A 19,231-nucleotide genomic window follows, 5' to 3' on the forward strand; every position below is an offset into this window, starting at 1 on the left:
TGGGATGGAAAAGCAGAGTTTTTCTCCCATTTCTGTGCCAGGTGCTGGGGACTGGTGGGAAAGGAGGTGTTTGGGGCATGACCAGTCCAGTGCAGGTGAGATCTGTGACCTTCAAGGATCAAGGAAGGACGAATTCTCCTGCAGAATTTCCCTGCTTGTGGGTACACCAGGGACAAACCTTCAGGGAAGCAGCAGTCTGGAAGCACCCTCTGGCTAGGCTTTCCAAAGAGGGGCTGGGTAATTTAGTGTTTAACAGACGTTGAGAAATATTATTTCTTTTTGGTGAAATTGTCTAATCAATCACTTTTTAATTCAGCCTGCTCTGGCACCCAGGGTACCCTGGGAGGCTGTGGGCTGCTATGCAGAGAGAAATAACGCTGGATCACTGCTGGGTACCCACATCTGGGGCTCAGCCCCGTTGAGGGGAGCAGGCACTGTCCTCCCAAACCCACCCCCCACCTCTGCCAGCTCTGACATCTCCATAGCACATCCTATTTTCACTGCCCCATTGCTCAGCATCGTAAGACCCATCCTGATGAGGAGAAGGGGAACAAAGCAGGCCAGCACAGGTCAGCCACTGGGAAGGGGTTCCAATAGCAAGGACATACTGCTGCTGCTGGGGGGAGATGGTGACTCAGGTTAGGGCAGAGGGAACTGGTTAAATCACAAACCAGGACACATATGGGGCCAAAAAGGTGCTGGGGACAGCTGCCAGGCCTATGCCCAAGGATGCCTGAGGGAGCAGCAGGTGCAGCCACCTCCTGGTTCCTGCCTCCTGCCAAGGCAAAGCCATGGCACAAAACCATCCCCAGCTGTGACCCTGCAGCAGGTGCCCTTTCCTGACCCACTGACAGCTCCTGTGCTGACCAAATCCATCCAGGGAAAAGGCTGGTGAGCACTTTCCTCAAACCTTCAAACAGCTGAATCCCCTCAGGGACACATGGCTCCTTGATGGTGGTGAAGCTTTGCCTAAAGCTTCTTCTTAGGTTCAAAGTTTTTCTTTCCCTGGCCATTGCTCCTCCAAGTGCTGCAATAGACTGAATTCCTCCCCAATGCCAGTTTGGCCTCAGATTTACAGCCCAAGCCCCAAAATCCGCTGCTGCTTGTGAGGTCCTTCGAGAGAATCACAGTAGAAAGTGTTTATTTCCATCATAAAGATCTGCTTTAATATTTTAACATAAATCAAGCTGCGCTTTATGGTGATAATAAATTTGCTGGCAGAAACTGCCTTTGCAGCCTGAGGCAGCGGAGCAATTCAATTTGTTTGGCTTTAAGTGTAAGGAGCCGTAATTGAGAAGGGGGAAGTACAGATGTTTTAATTGAGTTTGCAGCTAGCACCCAGAGTTGCAGTAGGCTAATAGAGAAGAGGTGAGGGTCTCCATTACCCTCTCCACTTGCCATTTCTCCTTGGCCTGCAGATCCATCTGTCATGGCCATCCCCTCCAGGAATAGCTGCTCCGTGCCTAAGCATGAGGAAGAAAGGGATGGAAAAAGAAGTCAGACTAAACCAGATGTATAATGTGCATTGTACTGGTTTTAATTCCATTTTTAAAAAACTAATTACAGTCAGGACAAAGCATCAAGTGTGCATCTGCAATAATGAATTGTTACTGCTGATAATGGCCAAATAAAAATAGACTTATTCACGATGAGTGAGAGGAGAGAGCTTGTGCCCTGCACCATGGGGTCACCCAGTGTCTCCTCAGCCAGTGCTGGCTGCACTGAACCGCTCCCTTCTTGTTTTCTCCAGTAATTTTTAAGGCTATATCGCTATATCATGTTTTATATAAAAAATGTTCTCTGCTGTAGAGCTTCTTTCTGTTAATCACCCCAATTCCTCGGATATATTTGTTTTGCTGTTGTGCAAGGACAGCAGGTGTCTGGGAATTCATGGTTATTTATTTGAGAAGCACTCATGCTCCTTGGGGAGCACAGTAAGGTACCATGGCAAAGGCTGGGGCTGGAACACAAGCGCTCAGCATCCCATTCCATCCAATACCTGGATCCAAGCAGCTCTTGGTGGTGCAGCCCCTCAGAGGTCACTGTCACACATTGTTGAGGGGTAGAGGGGGACACACAGGCCAGGGAAGAGAAGGCACATCTTTAAATGTAAGAGATGGCAGGAAAGAGGGTGCCAGGCTGGGCTCCCTCCTTCCTGAGAAGGGAAGGGAGGGTGAAAGGAGATGAAATAACAGAGAACAGCCCTGTTTCCTGGCTGCAATGAAATGTGAAGGCAAGAGACTGAAATGGGCATGTGGAGGGCAGGAGCTGAGCCAAGGGTCTTGCAATGCATGGGCAGCTCAGGGCAGACAGCCCTCAGCCCCTCCATGAAACCACATCTGCACACTCATGCAGAGGAACAGCACCCTCAGCCTCTCCAGCTTCTAAAGGCTTATTTCATCATCATTCAATTCTCCCTCCAGCTCTGCCTAGCTCCCAGCTGCCACGCAGGTGGCTCCCAGCTCAGCTGCCCCATAAATCTGCCCTCCAAACTACTGCTTCCTAAAAAAGACACCAGCACCAGATACCTCTAAAATACCTTCTTAATTTGGTACTGAAGATATCACATCAGCTTTCCAGGAGCACTTGGGGATGTTTAAACTCACTAGCAGGGGCTGCAAATGCCTGTTTAGGATCAAGCTGGAGAGAAGATGAACAGTCTCTCCAGATTCTCTGCAGGCAGCTCAGCAAGGACACAGTGGCGGTGCTCAGGCTTGAGAGGTGCAGGGTTTTGCTTTAAAAGCTATGAAGTGGTTTTATACAGCTCCAGGTACTTGCATATTCCCCCAGGAGGAGCACTTCAGGTCATATGGAAACCAGAAAGTCCTACTTGAAAACAGAGCTTGATTAAAAAGAGCTGCAGTTCAAAGCTTGCTTTAGTGAGCGATGACATTTAATACTGCAGTAAGTGCAGAGGGCAGGAGGATCTGATGTGCACCTGGCTTTGAACCTGCTTTGATAACAGGGGGTTTAAAATAGTTCAGGTGAAAACTTTTAAAGTTCTTTCTTCTGTCAGGAAACCCCTTACGATCTGTGCCCTAGGGCTTCTGAACACAGGACCTGGTGACAAAGTGGGATCTTACAGTGACCATAGTCATCCTAAAAGCAGAGCCTCTCCTAGAGCTGCCTAAGGTAGGAGCAGCCCAATTCTGAAAGAAGCAGAGCAGGAGCAGTCCCAAGCCCACCTTAACCCTGTGCAGAAAGACAAGACAGGGTCAAGCCCAGTTCCAGCAGGGTTTCAGGTTTTGCTCCCTTGTTTTGGGAGCTCTGCTGCTGCAGGCAGGGCTGAGCCAGGGCACAGCCGCTTCCTCCTGGCACCAGCTCATTCCCCTGAGTTAACACCCACCTTGTTTCAAGGCTAATTACCCAACGCGGGAGCCGGGAACGCTTCAGTGTGCACAGCCGAAGCCTCTGGCGTGTCAGGACTGGGTAATTAGCACCTCCCCAGCCCACACCGATCCCGATCCCGGCCGCTGGAGTTCGGGGCCTGGCTGCTTGTACCAGCCCCGGGCAAAGCTGAGAAAGGGAGAAGGGCTCTGCCAGTGGAAGGCTCCGAGTAGCCTGCTGGAGCTGAGGGAAGCAAGGCTGATTTCCCTTCCAGTGGGAAGAGCTGTATCCCTGCACGCAGAGGGGCATTGCTCTGCCCAACTGAGCTGTCACAGCACAGGAGAGCAGGATGGAAATGTGAATGTAAACTCCCAGGCTGGAGAAATCCAGCTCTAAGCAAAAGATCCCCTATTCCAGGCAATGTGCACAAACATGATAATGCTTCTAGAAAAAGAAAATGTAACAGCACAACATTACTTCTTTCTGAATTAGGTCTATTTCCACCCTTATGCTTTCCTTCAGCTGGCACAGGAGGTTGTTCTGAAGGAGTCTCAGCAGAAAGAAGAGACTCAGTTATCCCAAACTCCTGCTGGATTCTGCACAGCACATTCCTGCCTTTGGGAGAAGGGACATTTAGTGATGCAGCCAAGGCTGTCTCTCTCCTGTGTGCTGAGACCTGCAGCACACAGAGAACCACAGAGGGACAGACAGAGAATGTGCTGCTCTGACAGAGCCAAAGGCAGGAATGGCTGGACACTGGTTAACGGTGCAGACTGCCAAGGGCTCAGCCCCAGGGCTTTGTCTGAGAACCAGAACTGTAACAAGGCTGAATCCACTCCACCCACACCCAAAGTGGAGTGAAGAAAGTCTGTGTCACCAAGCCAACGGCCTGGAAACTTCCCTTCATACTGCCTCTCCCCCTCAGTGCACAGCTCCAGAGGGGGAGCTGAAATGCTGGAGTCTCTGGAGCTCCAGAGGGAGTGTGCTGCTACCCTCATCAGAGCTTTGACTCACTCAGGACAATGTTTGCAGTCACAAATATGAAGCAAGAGAAACCCCAAATGAGCACGAACACAATCCAGAAGCTGTGCCGGAAAGGGGAGAGGTGCTTGTTCACCGTCCCACTGCCGAAGACCAGCTGGGTGTCCTTCCGACTGCAGTAGGCCAGGAAAGCTGGGATGAGATACTGGATCCCATTCCCAGCATAGGCTCCTGTGATCCCCACCAAGGACTCCAGATCGTGGGTACAGAAAGCCACCAGCACTGGGGGAATCAGCGTGATGGCAGGAAAGACAATCCTATCCACCAGCCACGGGTAGGTGCCCCCCTCTCTGTGGAAAAGGGTCTTCCAGTTGTTGCGCAGGGTCACTGCAATGATGGGGAAGTTGGTGCTGATGGTGAAGACCGGGAAGAGGCCCAGGAAGTACCGAATGAAGGCCACGCTGACGATCTCACAGTTGGTGAAGTTGAGCGTGTACATGTCCATGAGGGTGTCGTTGCGGAAGCAGTAAATGGCAGTGAAGGACAGAAGGCTGTAGAACGCCAGGATCAGGATGTAATCAAGCAGCACGAGCTTGTTGACGTGCTTCTTCTTGGAGATGGGGGTGATGAGGGATGGCAGGGAGTGCTGGCACATGAAGGAATAGACACACACCCCAAACAGATTGCGGATGCCCGACAGCTCGGCCATGGACGGGTGACCTTCAGCCTGGCCTCTGCTGATGCGGATGAGGGCCAGAATAATCATGAGGATGAAAGCTGGAGAGAGAGAGAGAGAAGGTCTCAGGTCAAGCCCAGGCCCATGCTCCTCATGACCTCCTCCCACAGCACTGGCAGTCTTGGCACCGGCTTTCTCCTGCTATGCAAGAGCATCTCCTTATCTCTTTGATGCACCACCTTATCTGAGGGTGCTACATTAAAGGCAAGGTGCACAGGAATTAATCGTGATGTGCTGTCAGTGCCAGTCAGCAGATAAGGGAATGGGCTCAGGCATCTCCCTCCAGTCTCCTTCCCATAGGGACTCACCCTCCCACCCCCAAGAGCACAGGGCTGTGCTGTGCCCTTCAGAAGCAGAAGGCTGACACGGCTGGTGAACCCTAAGCCCTCAAGGGTTTTGGTCCGTGGATGCTTCTGCCACACACACACACTGGTTAAATACTGTCATTTCAAAAAGGCTGAAATATGTTTGGCTCCAATCAACCCCAGTAACAGTCCTACCCATTTCTAACTGGACTAGTGTTTTCAAGACTTCCCCTACCTACATGCACAAAAGCAGCAGCTACTAGCAAGCTTTCCTGTCCCTGGGATCTGTCAAGCATGATAGAGCAAGAACTAGCCAGCCATTTCCTGGGTAGAAGGAACAGGCTGTCTGTAGCTAATCCCAGGGTGGAGAAGCCAGTCTGGAAGGGACTAAAGCAGCACTGAAAGACTGCTATTAAAATTCATCATTTCTAGACACAAAGTCTGCTTGTCTACCCTTCACTTATGTCAGGAAAAAGCCTAACAACATTTTACAAAGCTTATTACAAATAACAACATTCCAGGGACAACATGAATTGAGGAGATTGGGCTAATGCCCTTATTACTCTGAGGGCGGAAATTTGAGCCAGAGCAGTTACTGTGAGACTCTCATTCCTACCATGGCATATAAAAGCAGTAGAAAACTAATTCTGGTGTCACAAAAATTGCATCAACCTAGGAAAGATGATCATCAGCTGCTGGAGTTAACAAGTAATGGGGAGAAAAGGACCTGCCTGGCAAGGCAGTAAGCAGTGAGATTTACAGTCTGGTGCTGCAATGGGTGGCTTGCACAGAGCTGTCCTTGCACCAGTCTGAGGCACAGGAACAGAGCTGTGAATTATCAGGTAATGAAAAAAATCAACAAAATGCTGAAACAACTACTACAGACACCTTTGAATGTCATTAATATAAATCCAGAGGAATTAAACAGAGCAGTGCACAGTTCAAGTCCATAGGAGGCTGGCACCAGTGCTAGGAGCTGGGCAGGCTCACCATGGGGTGACAAGATCACGGGCTTGCTCTGTGCTCAGTCCTGCTCCCCACAACAGGGGAGATTGGGAAACCCTGCCAGGGATGGGACTAGGGAAAACAGTTACAGACCAGTGAGTGAATACTGCCTCTCTTGTGCACAAAAATATCAGATTATTCTCACTGAACATTGCCTCCCATATATCCCCAGCACTTCCCAAAACCCTCTCTCAGAAATTCACACTCTCCTGCAGCAAACAGCAGCTCCATGCTGAACTCTTCCCAAGCCACATGCTGCATTTCACCCTGTGCTGCCTCAGGAAACCTCTTGCTTCCAGCTGTTTCCCAGTGACAGGGCACGTCTACCAGCCCTCCCCAAACACCACACTGACAGCAGCAGATCCATTCCTCCACGATACCATGAGGCCAGGTTGTTTTGGGAGTGCTAGGCTCTACTTCCTCCCCCAAGGGCAGTCACACAGAGCTATGGAAGGCAACAGCTCATTGCTCTGGGGGTGTGCAATTCCCCTTGCCTTCACTCAAGCCCAGCAGGTGAGGGGCACTGAGAACAGGGGTACAGCTGTTGTGCCTCCCCACTGCTCCCTGGAGGGGAGATGCTTGCCAGCCATATCTGCTCAGCAAGAGACCCAGAAAGAGCTGTGTTCCAGGTGATGTGACATGGCTGCACTCCCTGGGGTTGCACAGGCTACAAGGAAGAGGAAAGGATGCCCTGAGTAATAAGACAAAGCAGGCTGGGCAGCTCTGGAAATGGCTGAGACTGTTCCTTTTCTTCTTTCCTGGGAGAGGTGGTGAGGCTCTGCAGCCCCATCCTGAGCTGGTCCTGTACCTGGGCTAATGTGTTTTAAAAGTCTCACACCTCTCCCCCTGCACACTAGGACAGTGGATCTCCTCATGCTCTGCTCAACACAGTAATGAGTGATCTATTTCCATCCCCCAAACCCACTCTCACCATTGGCTCAAAGCCCCACTTTCTGCATCAGTGCCAACAGGACCAGGGAAGGTCCTGTTTCAGGCAGGCAGCACCCCAATCTTGAAGCATCTCCCACAGACTCTCCTCTGCGCTGACATGTGGTTTTCTGGCAGGGAACACTGAAAGAGCAGAATTCTTGTGGATTCCCTAAATGATGGATGGTCTTTGGCTTATGCAGCTAGAATTAAATATATTTGTTTTTCATTAAATATGCATTTCAGAAATTTATTATAATTACAAGGAGTGAGGATCCAATACTAAGATCCAAACTAGTTTTGCTTCCAACAAGGCAAGCTCTGCTTCCCTGCCTGAGCACTGGTGCACTGCAGATGCAAGACCCTTGAGAGGAAAGGTGCTGAGTAAACTGGAAACCCCCCCTGCACAGTTCCAGCCTCAGAAAAGACAACAAAAGCGCTGCCCCATGGTTGTTTTCTCTCAGTCCCTGAGGCAGAAGAGTTTCTCACTCCTGGAACTGAAGAGCTAAAACACTTGCCTGTCAAATTTATCTCTCTGTCCCTGAGAGGAGGCGAGCCAAAAAATGAAACTCTGAAGCCTAGATATGGTTTGGATGATAAGTCAAAATGAAAGGAAGATGACAGGCTGACGGACAGGCAGCTTTGAGCAGAAAAGAGGCAGCACAAGATCCTCAGGCACACACAAAGCTCCCACTCACTTCCCCTACCTGGGACAGCAGGCTGAAGGCAGAGCCACATGACACTATTTCACGTCACCTACTGTTGTCACATCAGCTGTCCAAAAGCATTCCTTCGCCACAAGAATCCTGGTGAAGACACGGATTCACAAAAAAACCCTTGATGCATTCTTCTCCACACAGAACAGAGGACACAAGCAATGTGTTCCAGGTATGAAACACCCTCAGACCATGATCAACAACCCAGAGCCACAAAGCAAGGTTGACAGTGATGGCACCTTGGATTGTTAGATAGTTACATGAAAAATTTGCTTTAAGCCTTGTTTTATATAAATTCTTAAAAAGCAATCAAGGGTTTTGCTTGTCCTGATTTTTCCACAGTGTTAAACCCACTCCAAGCCCCCACACCACAGGCTTGGCAGTCAGCAAGGCACAGAGGCCACTTCTTGTCTCATCTTGTCTCTTCTAGATGTTCAAGCATCATTTTTAGTGAAGGATTTAAGTGAGCCTGAGGAAAAAAATAAAGAGGGGGTATGCCATAAAGGAAAATTGTGATGAATCTCATCCCAGCCATCCAACTGCCTCTCCTGCAGACTCTCTTTGCTCCCCTCACTATCTGAGGAACAAATGTTCTCAGATAAAGCAGACCTTGCAGTCAGCTACTGCTCCTCTCCTGCTTGACTCAGGAGATGCTGATTCAGAGACAGGGCAGTTCTGCTCTGGTTCTTGCAGGTGAAGTAAGGATGAATATGGATGAGCAGACGTCCAAAGTAGTACAGTTTGGGAAATATGTGAGTCTGGGGATATTAAGAAATACATTTTTGTGCATTCTGATAGAAACATAACAGAGCTGCAGAGAAGCAGAGAAGATAATTTAGCCATTCTGAGTTTTAGGATCATTTTACAGAGTCAGAGAAAACACCTCTGTAAATGAAAAATGGTGTTTGTACATGAGTTTCATCTCTCTGCACAAAGGCTATTGCAGAAAAGAAAATAAGTCCAAGCCTCAAACACATTTTTTTCCCCTGTCATGGTAGCTTCCTGCAAGAACTGATGCTCAGAATGAGCTTCTGGTTTAGCCCCCCTTGGATCCCTGCAAGACATGGTACTTGTGAGTTGTTCACATCTTCTCCAGCCCTGTCGCTACTCCCATTCCTCCTTCTGCAGGGAAAGTCTGAAGAGAACATCAGCACACCTGCCTGCCCCCCCTTCCAGGGCCCAGAGAGGCAGTGGTGTGCAGCCACCCCACGCCTGGCTGCTCCCCTACCCCCCAGCCATTTGTCTGAGCTGGTGCCATGACACGTTTGTGGCAGGGCCATCCGTCACCGCCGGCTGACGGCGTGACAGAGCTTTCCTGTCCAGGCAGAGAATCAATATGCCAGGAAATAATGATAATGGATCACCCTATCCCAGTGCAGGCCGCTTGCTTCCCTTTTCATACATTAGGCACAATGATGGATTCCAGGAAGAAGACGTTTTCAGGAGCTTCCTAAACCCAGTCTCTTTGGAAAGGGGAAGATTTCTCCCTACTTCAATCCTTTATCAAGTCAAAACACAGCAGGCCACTCTTAAACAGAGGAATAGATCTCATTTAGTTTAACATTAGGCAGTTTTTTCATAGAAAAGGCACAAAACCAGGAGCATCTGCTCTGTACACACTGAATGGGCAAGGAACACGTCAAGACAGCCCTACCTTCTGCATCCCCACTTGACACTTGTGCTGTCTACTTCCCTGCTGATGTCTTTCTAGGATGTTGGAGGCCCTTCTCAGAGCCATCTGGCTTCCAGCAGTGATGTGGGCAAGCTGAAGAGCCCACTACAACTGTGGAATCACCAGGCATTCTGGATTCTTTGTCATTTGAAGTATTAAAGCACAGCTGGAGTCCAACATGCTGGCAGAACAAAGTACCTAAAATTAAGACATTGATTTTTAAATTTAAAACTCATTTAGCTAGTTTCTCTTGCAGAAGCTATATCCTGCCACTTGTTCATGACCTCCAGTTCTCCACAAACTCCAGAGCAGCAACTGATTAACTTCTCCAACCTTCAGAGGGGGTTTCTATATGAATTGACAGTAAAGAGGTAACATGAAAACCGGGTTTTCTCCATTAGATGTGGGAGCTGGAGTAGTTAAGGATCGGATTTGGATCGGATTTGACAATGACAGAGCCTAAAACACCATCTCTAGGAAGATGAAGGATTTATGAGTGCAGAGACTGTGGGGAAACAAGATGGATATGTTCATAGAAGACAGGAATTCTCCAGAGAGAAACATCAGAACGAAAAGAGGAGGGAAATTACTTCCCAGAACAAAGGTATGAGCAAAAGTTGTGGAATATCACTGTGGCTCCTTCCTCTAATGGGGAGCAGGGACTTGTCTGAACAGTGTTACCCTCCCTGCCCCAAAGCCTGAGGGAGGGTCCACATGGCAGAGGACTGTTGCTTATACAGAGAAGTGTGACACAGCTTACCAAGAAAGCAAGAAAAAGCCTCTCAGGCACCTCCACTCCTCCAGGCCTGGCTTGCTCCTGCTGCAGCCATCTCAGACACTGCTGCTTTGGACCAGGTGGAGCCCCTTTTCTTCACAAAGGCAAATTCCATTTAAAAAGTACTGCCAGGACTTTTTGGCAACCAAAAGCAGTTCAGTGGAGCTTCTCTGCTCTAAGGGCATCATATCCCTGCTTTTCTTCATCAGGCTTGCAATACCATAACCAAGATTTACAAGTAGCTTCCCCAGCAGTGGTAACAACACCTGCCATGAAACCAGCACAGCTGCCCCATCTCAGCCCACATCAGCTGGTCCCACAGACATCTGCACACCAGCAACAGCTCAGGGCAGAAAAATGGCCATGCACTCGGGCATTTATCACAGATGCTTTTTCTCAACATATGGGAAGGAAAGAGGAGCCAGTGAGGCTTGTTTGCTTCTGGGGGAAAATTGCCCATGTAGTTTATGGTCCTCTCTCTGCCAGTCACCTTTGGCAAAAGAACCATAAAACCCCTGCAACCAGGACTCTGCTCTCAGCTCTGCTGCTGGCTTGGCCTATTAGCTCTGACAGTCACTTCTCTGTCCATGCCATTATTTATTCTTCTGAGAGAAGGGAATAATACACACTTTGGTGTCCCTGTGAGCCCAAACTACAGCTGTGCATGCTTTGGAAAGTACTGGCTGCAGAGCACCCATGTCCCATAACATCCAGGTGCTCTGCAGACTTAGCCACATCTTGCCCATCCTGCCTTGGGCCCTACACAGCAAAGTTTTTTATCATCTTGTTCCACCAATGTCCACTCTGAACAGAAAGCAGCTTTTCATGCCACAGCCCCACTCTGAAAACCAGAGTGGGCACCATCATCCAGACCCTTTTGCAGGGTTGAATATGCCCTTACATGTCCAGCTCCCCTTCTTCAGCTCAGGCCCATCAGTGTCTGTTGCTGCCTGAATAAAGTGCTCTTTTCAGGAGCATCAGCTCCTCAGGCAGGATCTCAGTGGTCCTGTCCAGAAGAGCAAATCACTCTCCATCTGTGTCTGAAGCTCACAAGGCTCTTCCTCTCACACAGGCACTGCTTCACCCCATTGCCTCCCAGAAACAGCACTGAAATGAGCTCCTCAGCCGACAATCCCAAAAGCAGGCATGACAGAAGCACAGCATTTTAACTAACTCTTCATAAATATATTCACTTCTCTTAGTGAATTATTTACCCTGGGCTCTAGCAGCAGCTTCATCTGTTCCAGAAGGGATATAAGAACATGAAGTAACTTTGTTGAAGCAGCATGTCAGAATGAACATGCAACAGTGTCCTGATTTACAGTCCAATTCCCTCATCCTCCTGTATGCCCTGCAGTGTGAAAGGAGAGGGGCAGAGATCACAATGATCCCTCCTTAAGCTATTTGCAGAAAGCTCAATTTCTGATCTGCAAAGAGGCCACCCACCTTGAGGACTGTGGGCACTAGCAGACTAATTTCTCAGCAGGAGACTGGAAATGCAGGACTTCAGATAACTGTCACCCCCTCCTAAATCAGCCTCCTCTGTAATTCTCCATCTCAGTACTTGAAGGGATGCAGCATAGTGACTCCAGGTTTCTGCAGTGAGTCAAGTCCAGCACAGACAACTCTGCTGCTAAGGATGGCAGTGCCAGTTACCTGAGACTGCTCACAAGGTGAGATGGTCTGAGACCAATTCTCCGCAGAGCAGTGCTGTAAACAGCAGAGCTCTGGTGGAAAGAGCAGAACTACCAGAGAAACCACCAGATACAGAAAGTCAGCCCTACTAGCACACTCTGGACAGCCCTTTTCTAGTTCCTGCCCCAGAAGCCTTCTATCAAGTATCCTGGAAAGGGATGGGATGGAGAAAAGAAGGGTTTAACACAGACTTCCCAGAAATTCTGGTTTGCTTTCCCTCCACCTTATTGGCCGGGGGAAAGAGCTGGGGTAGAGATTTTATTCCTGTGCATGTAATTGTGAGATCATTGTTTGGGCAGAGTTGTGAAGGCTCTGTCTCAAGGGCTTGAATAGATGTGGTGTGATCCAATAGGGAGAGAGAACTGAGCCTGTTCAACCAAACCCAGAAGTTTATTACTCTATGAACTATCTCTTCATTAAAATACAATACTTTCTGATAACTACAATACAGCATCATGAGCAGCACACAGAGCACAGGTCCCACGTGGGAGCTGTCTGGGAACATTTGGCAGAGACAATTTAATAACAGCAGCAATAATCACACTACCAATGTCTTTAGAGCCAGCAGTCCTCACCTATAGAGCTGGACATCTCAGGCTGCAACAGGCTGCAATTAATCGGGTTAGCTGCTTAATACACAATAGCCAGTGTTTGCTGCTCAGCTCCACCAAGCTTTGTCCTTTTGTTATCTTTCCTAATCCATATCCTATCCCATGATGCTGCTAGTCAGTTATTATCCAACTTTATCCAATAATAAAGAGGTAGGGCTGTGCCCCAGTGAGCTGCATCCCCTCTGCTGAGAGAGGTGTATGGGACTTGCCTGGATCAGTCTCTCTTGTTGGCAGCACAGCGTGCCCTTTAGCAGCTTACCCCTAACAGTACCCACTTGATCAGGATTGAAGAAATGAGAGGAAAAAAAACAGCTAGATAAGCAAGTCTCTTTAGAGAGCAACCCATTGCTACCACAGATTTAAACCCTCGAGGAAAAAAAAAGGTTCTGAAATCCAAACAATGGAATTGGAAATACCAACAGCTCTAAATTTATTGATGGCTCAGTTGGTTTAGCCTTCTGCAGGAAGCTCTGCTCCAATAACTTTGTAAGAGACCTGGAAACAGGCTCCAAAACTGGTAAAGGAATTGACCTAATAACAGCTCTACACTTTTCTGAGGCTGAGGTGGAAGAGAGCTGAAAAAAGGCAGGAATTACACTTTGGGGAAGGACCCTCCTCACCCCGCAACAATTTGTACTCACATGGCCCCAGAGCTGGGTAAGCCAACAAGGTTCTAACCACAAATCAAAACAAGGCTTCACTGTAGCCACCACTGTCAGGATTTAAACCAAATGATATTTCATGACTGGCCCTCTCTCCAGGGAAGCACAGCAGGCAGGCTCCCTGTTGCACCCCTTAGGGTGCCTCTGCCCCATCTCCCAAGGCAGCTTAGGTACCCGCAAAAGGCTGAAAAGCATTCTGAGAAGCTTCTGCACTGGGAAAGGAATGAGAACTTGGGTAGGCAGAGCCTTACTCATCTGCCAGCTCCTGGAGAACAGAGATCTCTAAGCAAGGGTAAGGCCAGCAGTTCAAGCACCAACTGCTGCACTGAGTTTAACCATTGGCACTCAGCAATGCCAAGTGACAATCAGTTCTGCAGCCAACTGTGTAACTGCTACTCTTCAGAAGACTGGCAACAGCTCGATTCCTCTGGAAGCCCTCTCTGCCACCAGCCCCACTCCACCTGGAGACACAGATCCACCCTCTGTGCTCCTATCACTCCTGGCAGGGAAGTGCCTTGCCATGCCAGCCTTCCTTCCAGATGAGCTGTCCATGATCAACAGGCCCAGACAGGGAGAGCCCATCTGTCTGGGCTCTCTAGCAGCATAACACTTGGGCTTCCAAGCTCCTCCTTCAACTTTCTCCTTATAGAGGCTTCAGAGGTGCCTGTCCTGGCTTAGTCCCTTATCCTGGGAGGATGCCAGATAAAGGGCTGATCCCTGAAACATCTCCACATTCTTTGAACTGGTCCGTTTTTAATTTCTAGCTCAGATCCCAGTGTTTAAGCCTATTTTTCAGAGAGAGAATGATTTTTTTTTTTTATCTGTGAGGTGTAGAATAAGACTGCTGTAGGCTTTGATAACTGATGTGCTGCTTGTGATGGGCATAAGGCTCTGGAAGAGGCTGTGGTGACATTTGATTATCACTTAGATCAGGAGAAAGAGGGGAAGCAACTTTCAAAGGCAAGGCTGACACTGTTACAAACACCAGCAGAAATGACCTTCACACACAGCTAGCTCTCTCTGCTGCCAAGAACCATCCTCTCAGCTGCTATCATCTGAATCACCAGTACACCTGGGGCAGTGCTGCTTTACATCAGCCTCTTCTGCTCAGAAATCCAGGGACTTTCCACCAGGCTGGGGAGAAGGGTATGTAGTGGGTCCTGTGAGAGGTACATTGCAAAGTCTGTACTGACCTCCCAGCTTAGGGAGGCTTGATTTTTTTCAAATCATGATGCAAAGCATGGGTCAGATTCCCATCCACAGCAAGCCAATGAGCACAGGTAAGCTGAATAAGCCACTGTCCATGGGAAGGTTTTCTTTCCCCCACACAATAAACAGGTATGTGGGAAGCTGCAGTGTTGCTCTGCTGCTCAGAGTGCTTTGCAGAACCACCCTCAGCACCACATGGCTAAAACCAACACAAGGAAGGTGAAGGAAAGGCACAGTTTATACCAGGACAAAGAGTTCACATCTGGCCATTGGCATGCAGGCAGGAAAAGTCCAGAAGACCACAAAACACTACCCAAGACCATTCTTTAGGATCTAAGCTCTCTAAACACCAACCTGTGTTTAACTCACAACCCTGCTTTTGGAGGAGGGGACAGCAGTGATGTGAGGACATGGGAGAAGCCAGTTTGACAAATCTCAGCAGTATGGGACTGATCCTTACCCCGGGATTTGCAGCAAGAGCTTTTTCTCTGCTCCCTGCATCACATGGCTTTTTGACAAATTGTCTTTCCCAATAAATCTATCCCTCACTGTACACATACGGAATCTGTTCTTCTAAGTAGCCACCGAGGTGCTGTCAGGGTCATTAACTATCATTATCTGGGGCAGCTGTTCCCCAGCGTGCTGACGCAGGAATCAATCAGGCTAAAACATGAATTTCCCCTACACTTCTCCAAACACTGCCTTTATCCCTCTCCATCAAGCCATGAAAGAGAGGAACAGTTCTGCCATCACACCAAGGTTTAGCAATCCTCGTACTGGAAGGAGCTGGCTAAAGGGAAACCAATGGCAGATGAGGCAGGTATCAGCCTGTCACAGAGACAGGATGAGGTCTGACTGATGTCTTTACCAGAAAAGAGGAGGCACGGTGATTGGAATCAGGCCAGTCAGCTGAGCAGAGCTCACTCTCATAAAGAAAAAAAAACAACAAAAAATCCCCATGCAAAACTTCCTCATTTCCTTTAGTACCCCTTAATGAGATAACTTCTTTCTCTGAAGAATGGGGGGGACTTTCAAACCTTTCATGTGCTCAGACAACAAAGGAGAAAAACGGGCATTCAGGATTTTCACACCATCCAAAGTCAGGATTCATTAACTCAAACTGTTCAACATCTTAGACTTGAGAGCTTAAAATCCAGCTTAATTTTCCTGGGTGTCAACTGCTTAACCCCATCTCAGGATTTCTCTAGAACAGAGGATCTCTATTCCTCTGCAGTGACTGCCAGCCACCTCCAAACAGGATGAATTCACAGAGAAGGGACAATACCCAGCTGCAGTCTGGCAAAGAGTATGTGTGTAATGGGAAATAGAGATGCAGCTTTTCTTCTTATTCCAGTGATAGGTATAAACAGAGCTAATTCTGTGTCTGAATGGTCTGGATTTCCAAACCAGGAGACTGTTAACCTGCAGAAATGCTGATCATTAACCTGCAGAAATGCTCTTTATTAGCCCTGAGTATCAGTCACTCTGTCAGGTGACACAAAAATAGACAAACCTGAACATAAACTTCCACAACCTATACACACCTCTCAGCCTTTAACAGCATGTACACACACACACACACCAGACATGAGGCAGCTGCATCTTTGAATGACAATGGCATTGGGGAAAAAAACAAAACAAGAGTGATGTCTTACTTCCCTTAAGGGAATGATCTGTCTTCCCAGAAGTTCGTGGCAATATTTTGGAAAGAACTTATGGGAGCAGGACTTCCCAAGGACAGCACACATTGGTTTGGGGGTTTCCAATGCAGCACATCTTACCATAAAGGAAGACTGAGGAAAATAAATGCAAGCAGATGATAAAACTAAGGGTGGAAAGTCTGAAAGAAATTACTTTTTTTCTTGGATCAAAACAAAGATTGTCCAAAGTCTGTCATGCATATGTGTGAGAATAAGAAACTTCCAACTGGTGGGTATCACAGCCAGCACCTAGGCAGGAGACTCTGCCAAACATCTTCTGCCTCTCACATAAACCAGACTAAAATCTCATTTACCAGCCATGTCTGATGGAGAACAATTTGTTTTGTTTTAATCAGAAATTTCATCCTAGACTAAAACCTTTCCCCTCAAAGATTTATTAGGCCTGCACAACTGTCCTCAAAGAGGTTGTTTTGACAAGCACTTGCTTCCAAAGATCTTGCCAAAGAGAAGCATCAGTGGCGTGACTCGGGTTCCATCAATGGTAAAGAGGTGGCCGAGCCTCTGTGAAGACTCACCTATCCATCTCATGAGGGACGTCATGATTTGAAGATACTTGGTCTTCTGCACATTGAAGAAGGTGAAAGGACCCAGGAGGAGCGTGAACGCTGCCTGGAAGGACAACAAAATCCCACATTAGATTAAAAACCAGAAATTCTGCCAGCAAGATGAATTTATCAGAAGAGCAAAGCTTGCATTGAAAGTTCACCTCCAGACATGTCCGTTTGTCATGAAGCTTTCTTTGTTGCTTAATTTTACAGCTAAATTGGCTGAGACACAGGGGGTCAAGTAAGCTGCTGGGTATCAGAGAACATGCCTTGGGCAGAAGAAGAGCTCAGGATCCTCTTGGCTCTCAGCCGTTTGCTATCACTGCTACAGCGCTCCTTTACTGACACATTTCAGTAAAAGCTCTCAGTACAGCCTTACAGAACATTAAATATTAAACTCTGGCCTCTTTGCCCAAGTACATGCTCAGTTTAGGTATGAATAGCAATAGCCCTCACCAGTCTACTTCTATTAACATTGATGGGGTGGCTTCGGGGTATCCCACGCTCAACAGCAATGGAGCCAAGTCTGCTTGGAACTTTTCCCCCCCATGCTTTAAGTCACCTGTGTAAAACATACATGGTTTTTTATAACCCTAAAAACAGATAGTGGGAAGCTACAGTGTAACAGTTCAGCTCTTGGAAGCTAAAAACCTGTGCAAAATGACGGAAAAAGTAATAAAAGAGATACTCAGAGAACTTAATTCAGGGTGGAAAGTAAAGGTTCTTCAACGAAGAACTTCCTCACTCCCCTCTTGGATGTCTATTAAGAGACCAGTGTTTCATAGAATCACAGAATGGTTTGTGTTGGAAGGGACCTTGAAGATGATCTTGTTCCATACCCCTGCCATGGGGAGAGACCTTCCTCTAGACCAGGTTGCTCAAAGCCCTGTCCAACCTGGCCTTGAAGACTTCCAGGGATGGGGAAAATTAAATTGGGGTACACTGCAGCACCAGTCTGTTTCATCTCTTCCAGCTGGGCTGTAAAATACATCCAACAAAGATCCATCCTAGGAATCTGGACTATACAGCTTCCTATGAGAGTTTCTTCTAGCACCTCCTAGAGCACACAAGGCAACCATGCTATCAGCCCATGTCCTGAGGTGACATGTCCTGTGCAGCACTGTCACCTCTGCTGAAAGCAGCACTCAAGCCTTACCTACCCCAGAGAGAAGAGAAAAGGCTTCACTGCAAGAAGAAACAGACCCTGGCTGCAATCTGAACATTGAGATTGAGAGAAGCCACTTGTAAGAGGGAGACAAAATGGGTGTTAAGAGAAGAGAGCCCTGCCTGTCCTCCATGGGATAGCACCAGCTAGCAATACACTAACAGGTCCAAATGCTGTAAGCAGGCAGTGCTTAGAAAGCCACAGCACACACAGCATAGGTTTGTAGAGCATCCCAAAGAGATTTTTAAAGACAAATATTCAACATTAATATTTACACATTGCTCTTTTCCATGACTTCTTAAAGCAGTTCAAGAAAAGGTGTCACCAGAAGCGAAGAACTGGGACTCAGAGGGGCAGGTCTGCCAAGCCTCAAGGTCTCTGTCAACCCCAACAGAGTCAGGACAGAACAGAATCCAAGCTATTTTAAGATTAGCACAACCCCAAGAAACCTTTTTTGAGACAGTTTCAGAATATCTGCAAGGCAAATTGGAAATGCCTCGCATCAGAAGTATTCTCAGGTGATGAAAGTAAACCCAGAAGGGGAGCAGGGGAGAGAAGTCTCCGTTTGACGTGTTGCTTGGTGGGGATATATTCTGATCCAAGACCTTTGCTTACACCAAGTCTTGCTTTTACTGCTCAGATTAAAAAAAAAACAAAAAAGGACAGGAAGCATGCACAGAATTCAGATGTGTGAAGCAATTGATAGCTGTTGGATGAAACGGTGAAATCACACAGAATACAATGCCACAGGCATAACTGGCAAGACTAAGAGCCAAATCAGGTTTAACAGTTATGGGACTTGAGGTTCTAACATAGAAGCAAACCAGTCAGTTACAAACCTTTTTTTACTCTTCTCTCTCTTGTTCCTTTATTCTAATTGGGACCTTAACTCCACTCTTTTCTCTTTAAATAAAAAACCAAGTTATGTTAAACCATGACACCTCTCCACTAAGGACTGCCACTCTATCCTAGAGCAATGCACAAACCCCAACAGACTAAAGAAACCTTTGACTAAAAAGTGATGTAGGTCAAGGGCCCAAAGCAAACGGAAGTTGACACCAACTTGTCTTATTAACAAGTATTCTGGAGTTTGTGACTAATCTCTTTCAACTTTCTCTCCCAACACTGCTCAACACAGCCTCCCCTCAAATCAGTTCATAGCTCCTGTGTCAGAAAGCT

The 19,231-nt window shown here is 47.7% G+C and overlaps 1 protein-coding gene across 4 annotated transcripts in view; it reads right to left on the reverse strand.

Moving 5' to 3' along the window:
• Nucleotides 1–1,516: 1,516 nt before the first annotated feature.
• The window catches only part of SLC38A12 (solute carrier family 38 member 12), a 43,936-nt gene continuing 26,221 nt past the window's right edge, over nucleotides 1,517–19,231 (reverse strand). For all 4 annotated transcript variants that reach the window (XM_054645010.2, XM_054645007.2, XM_054645008.2 and 1 more), the window contains exons 9-10: nucleotides 16,858–16,951; nucleotides 1,517–5,085 (exon numbers count right to left, since the gene is read on the reverse strand). In XM_054645010.2, the coding sequence (XP_054500985.1) occupies nucleotides 4,325–5,085; nucleotides 16,858–16,951 (855 nt within the window). In that variant the 3' untranslated portion in view covers nucleotides 1,517–4,324. The remainder of the gene's footprint in view (nucleotides 5,086–16,857; nucleotides 16,952–19,231) is intronic.

The sequence above is a fragment of the Agelaius phoeniceus genome, chromosome 19 (genome assembly GCF_051311805.1).
Source record: "Agelaius phoeniceus isolate bAgePho1 chromosome 19, bAgePho1.hap1, whole genome shotgun sequence".
In the NCBI taxonomy this organism is placed as follows: domain Eukaryota; kingdom Metazoa; phylum Chordata; class Aves; order Passeriformes; family Icteridae; genus Agelaius; species Agelaius phoeniceus.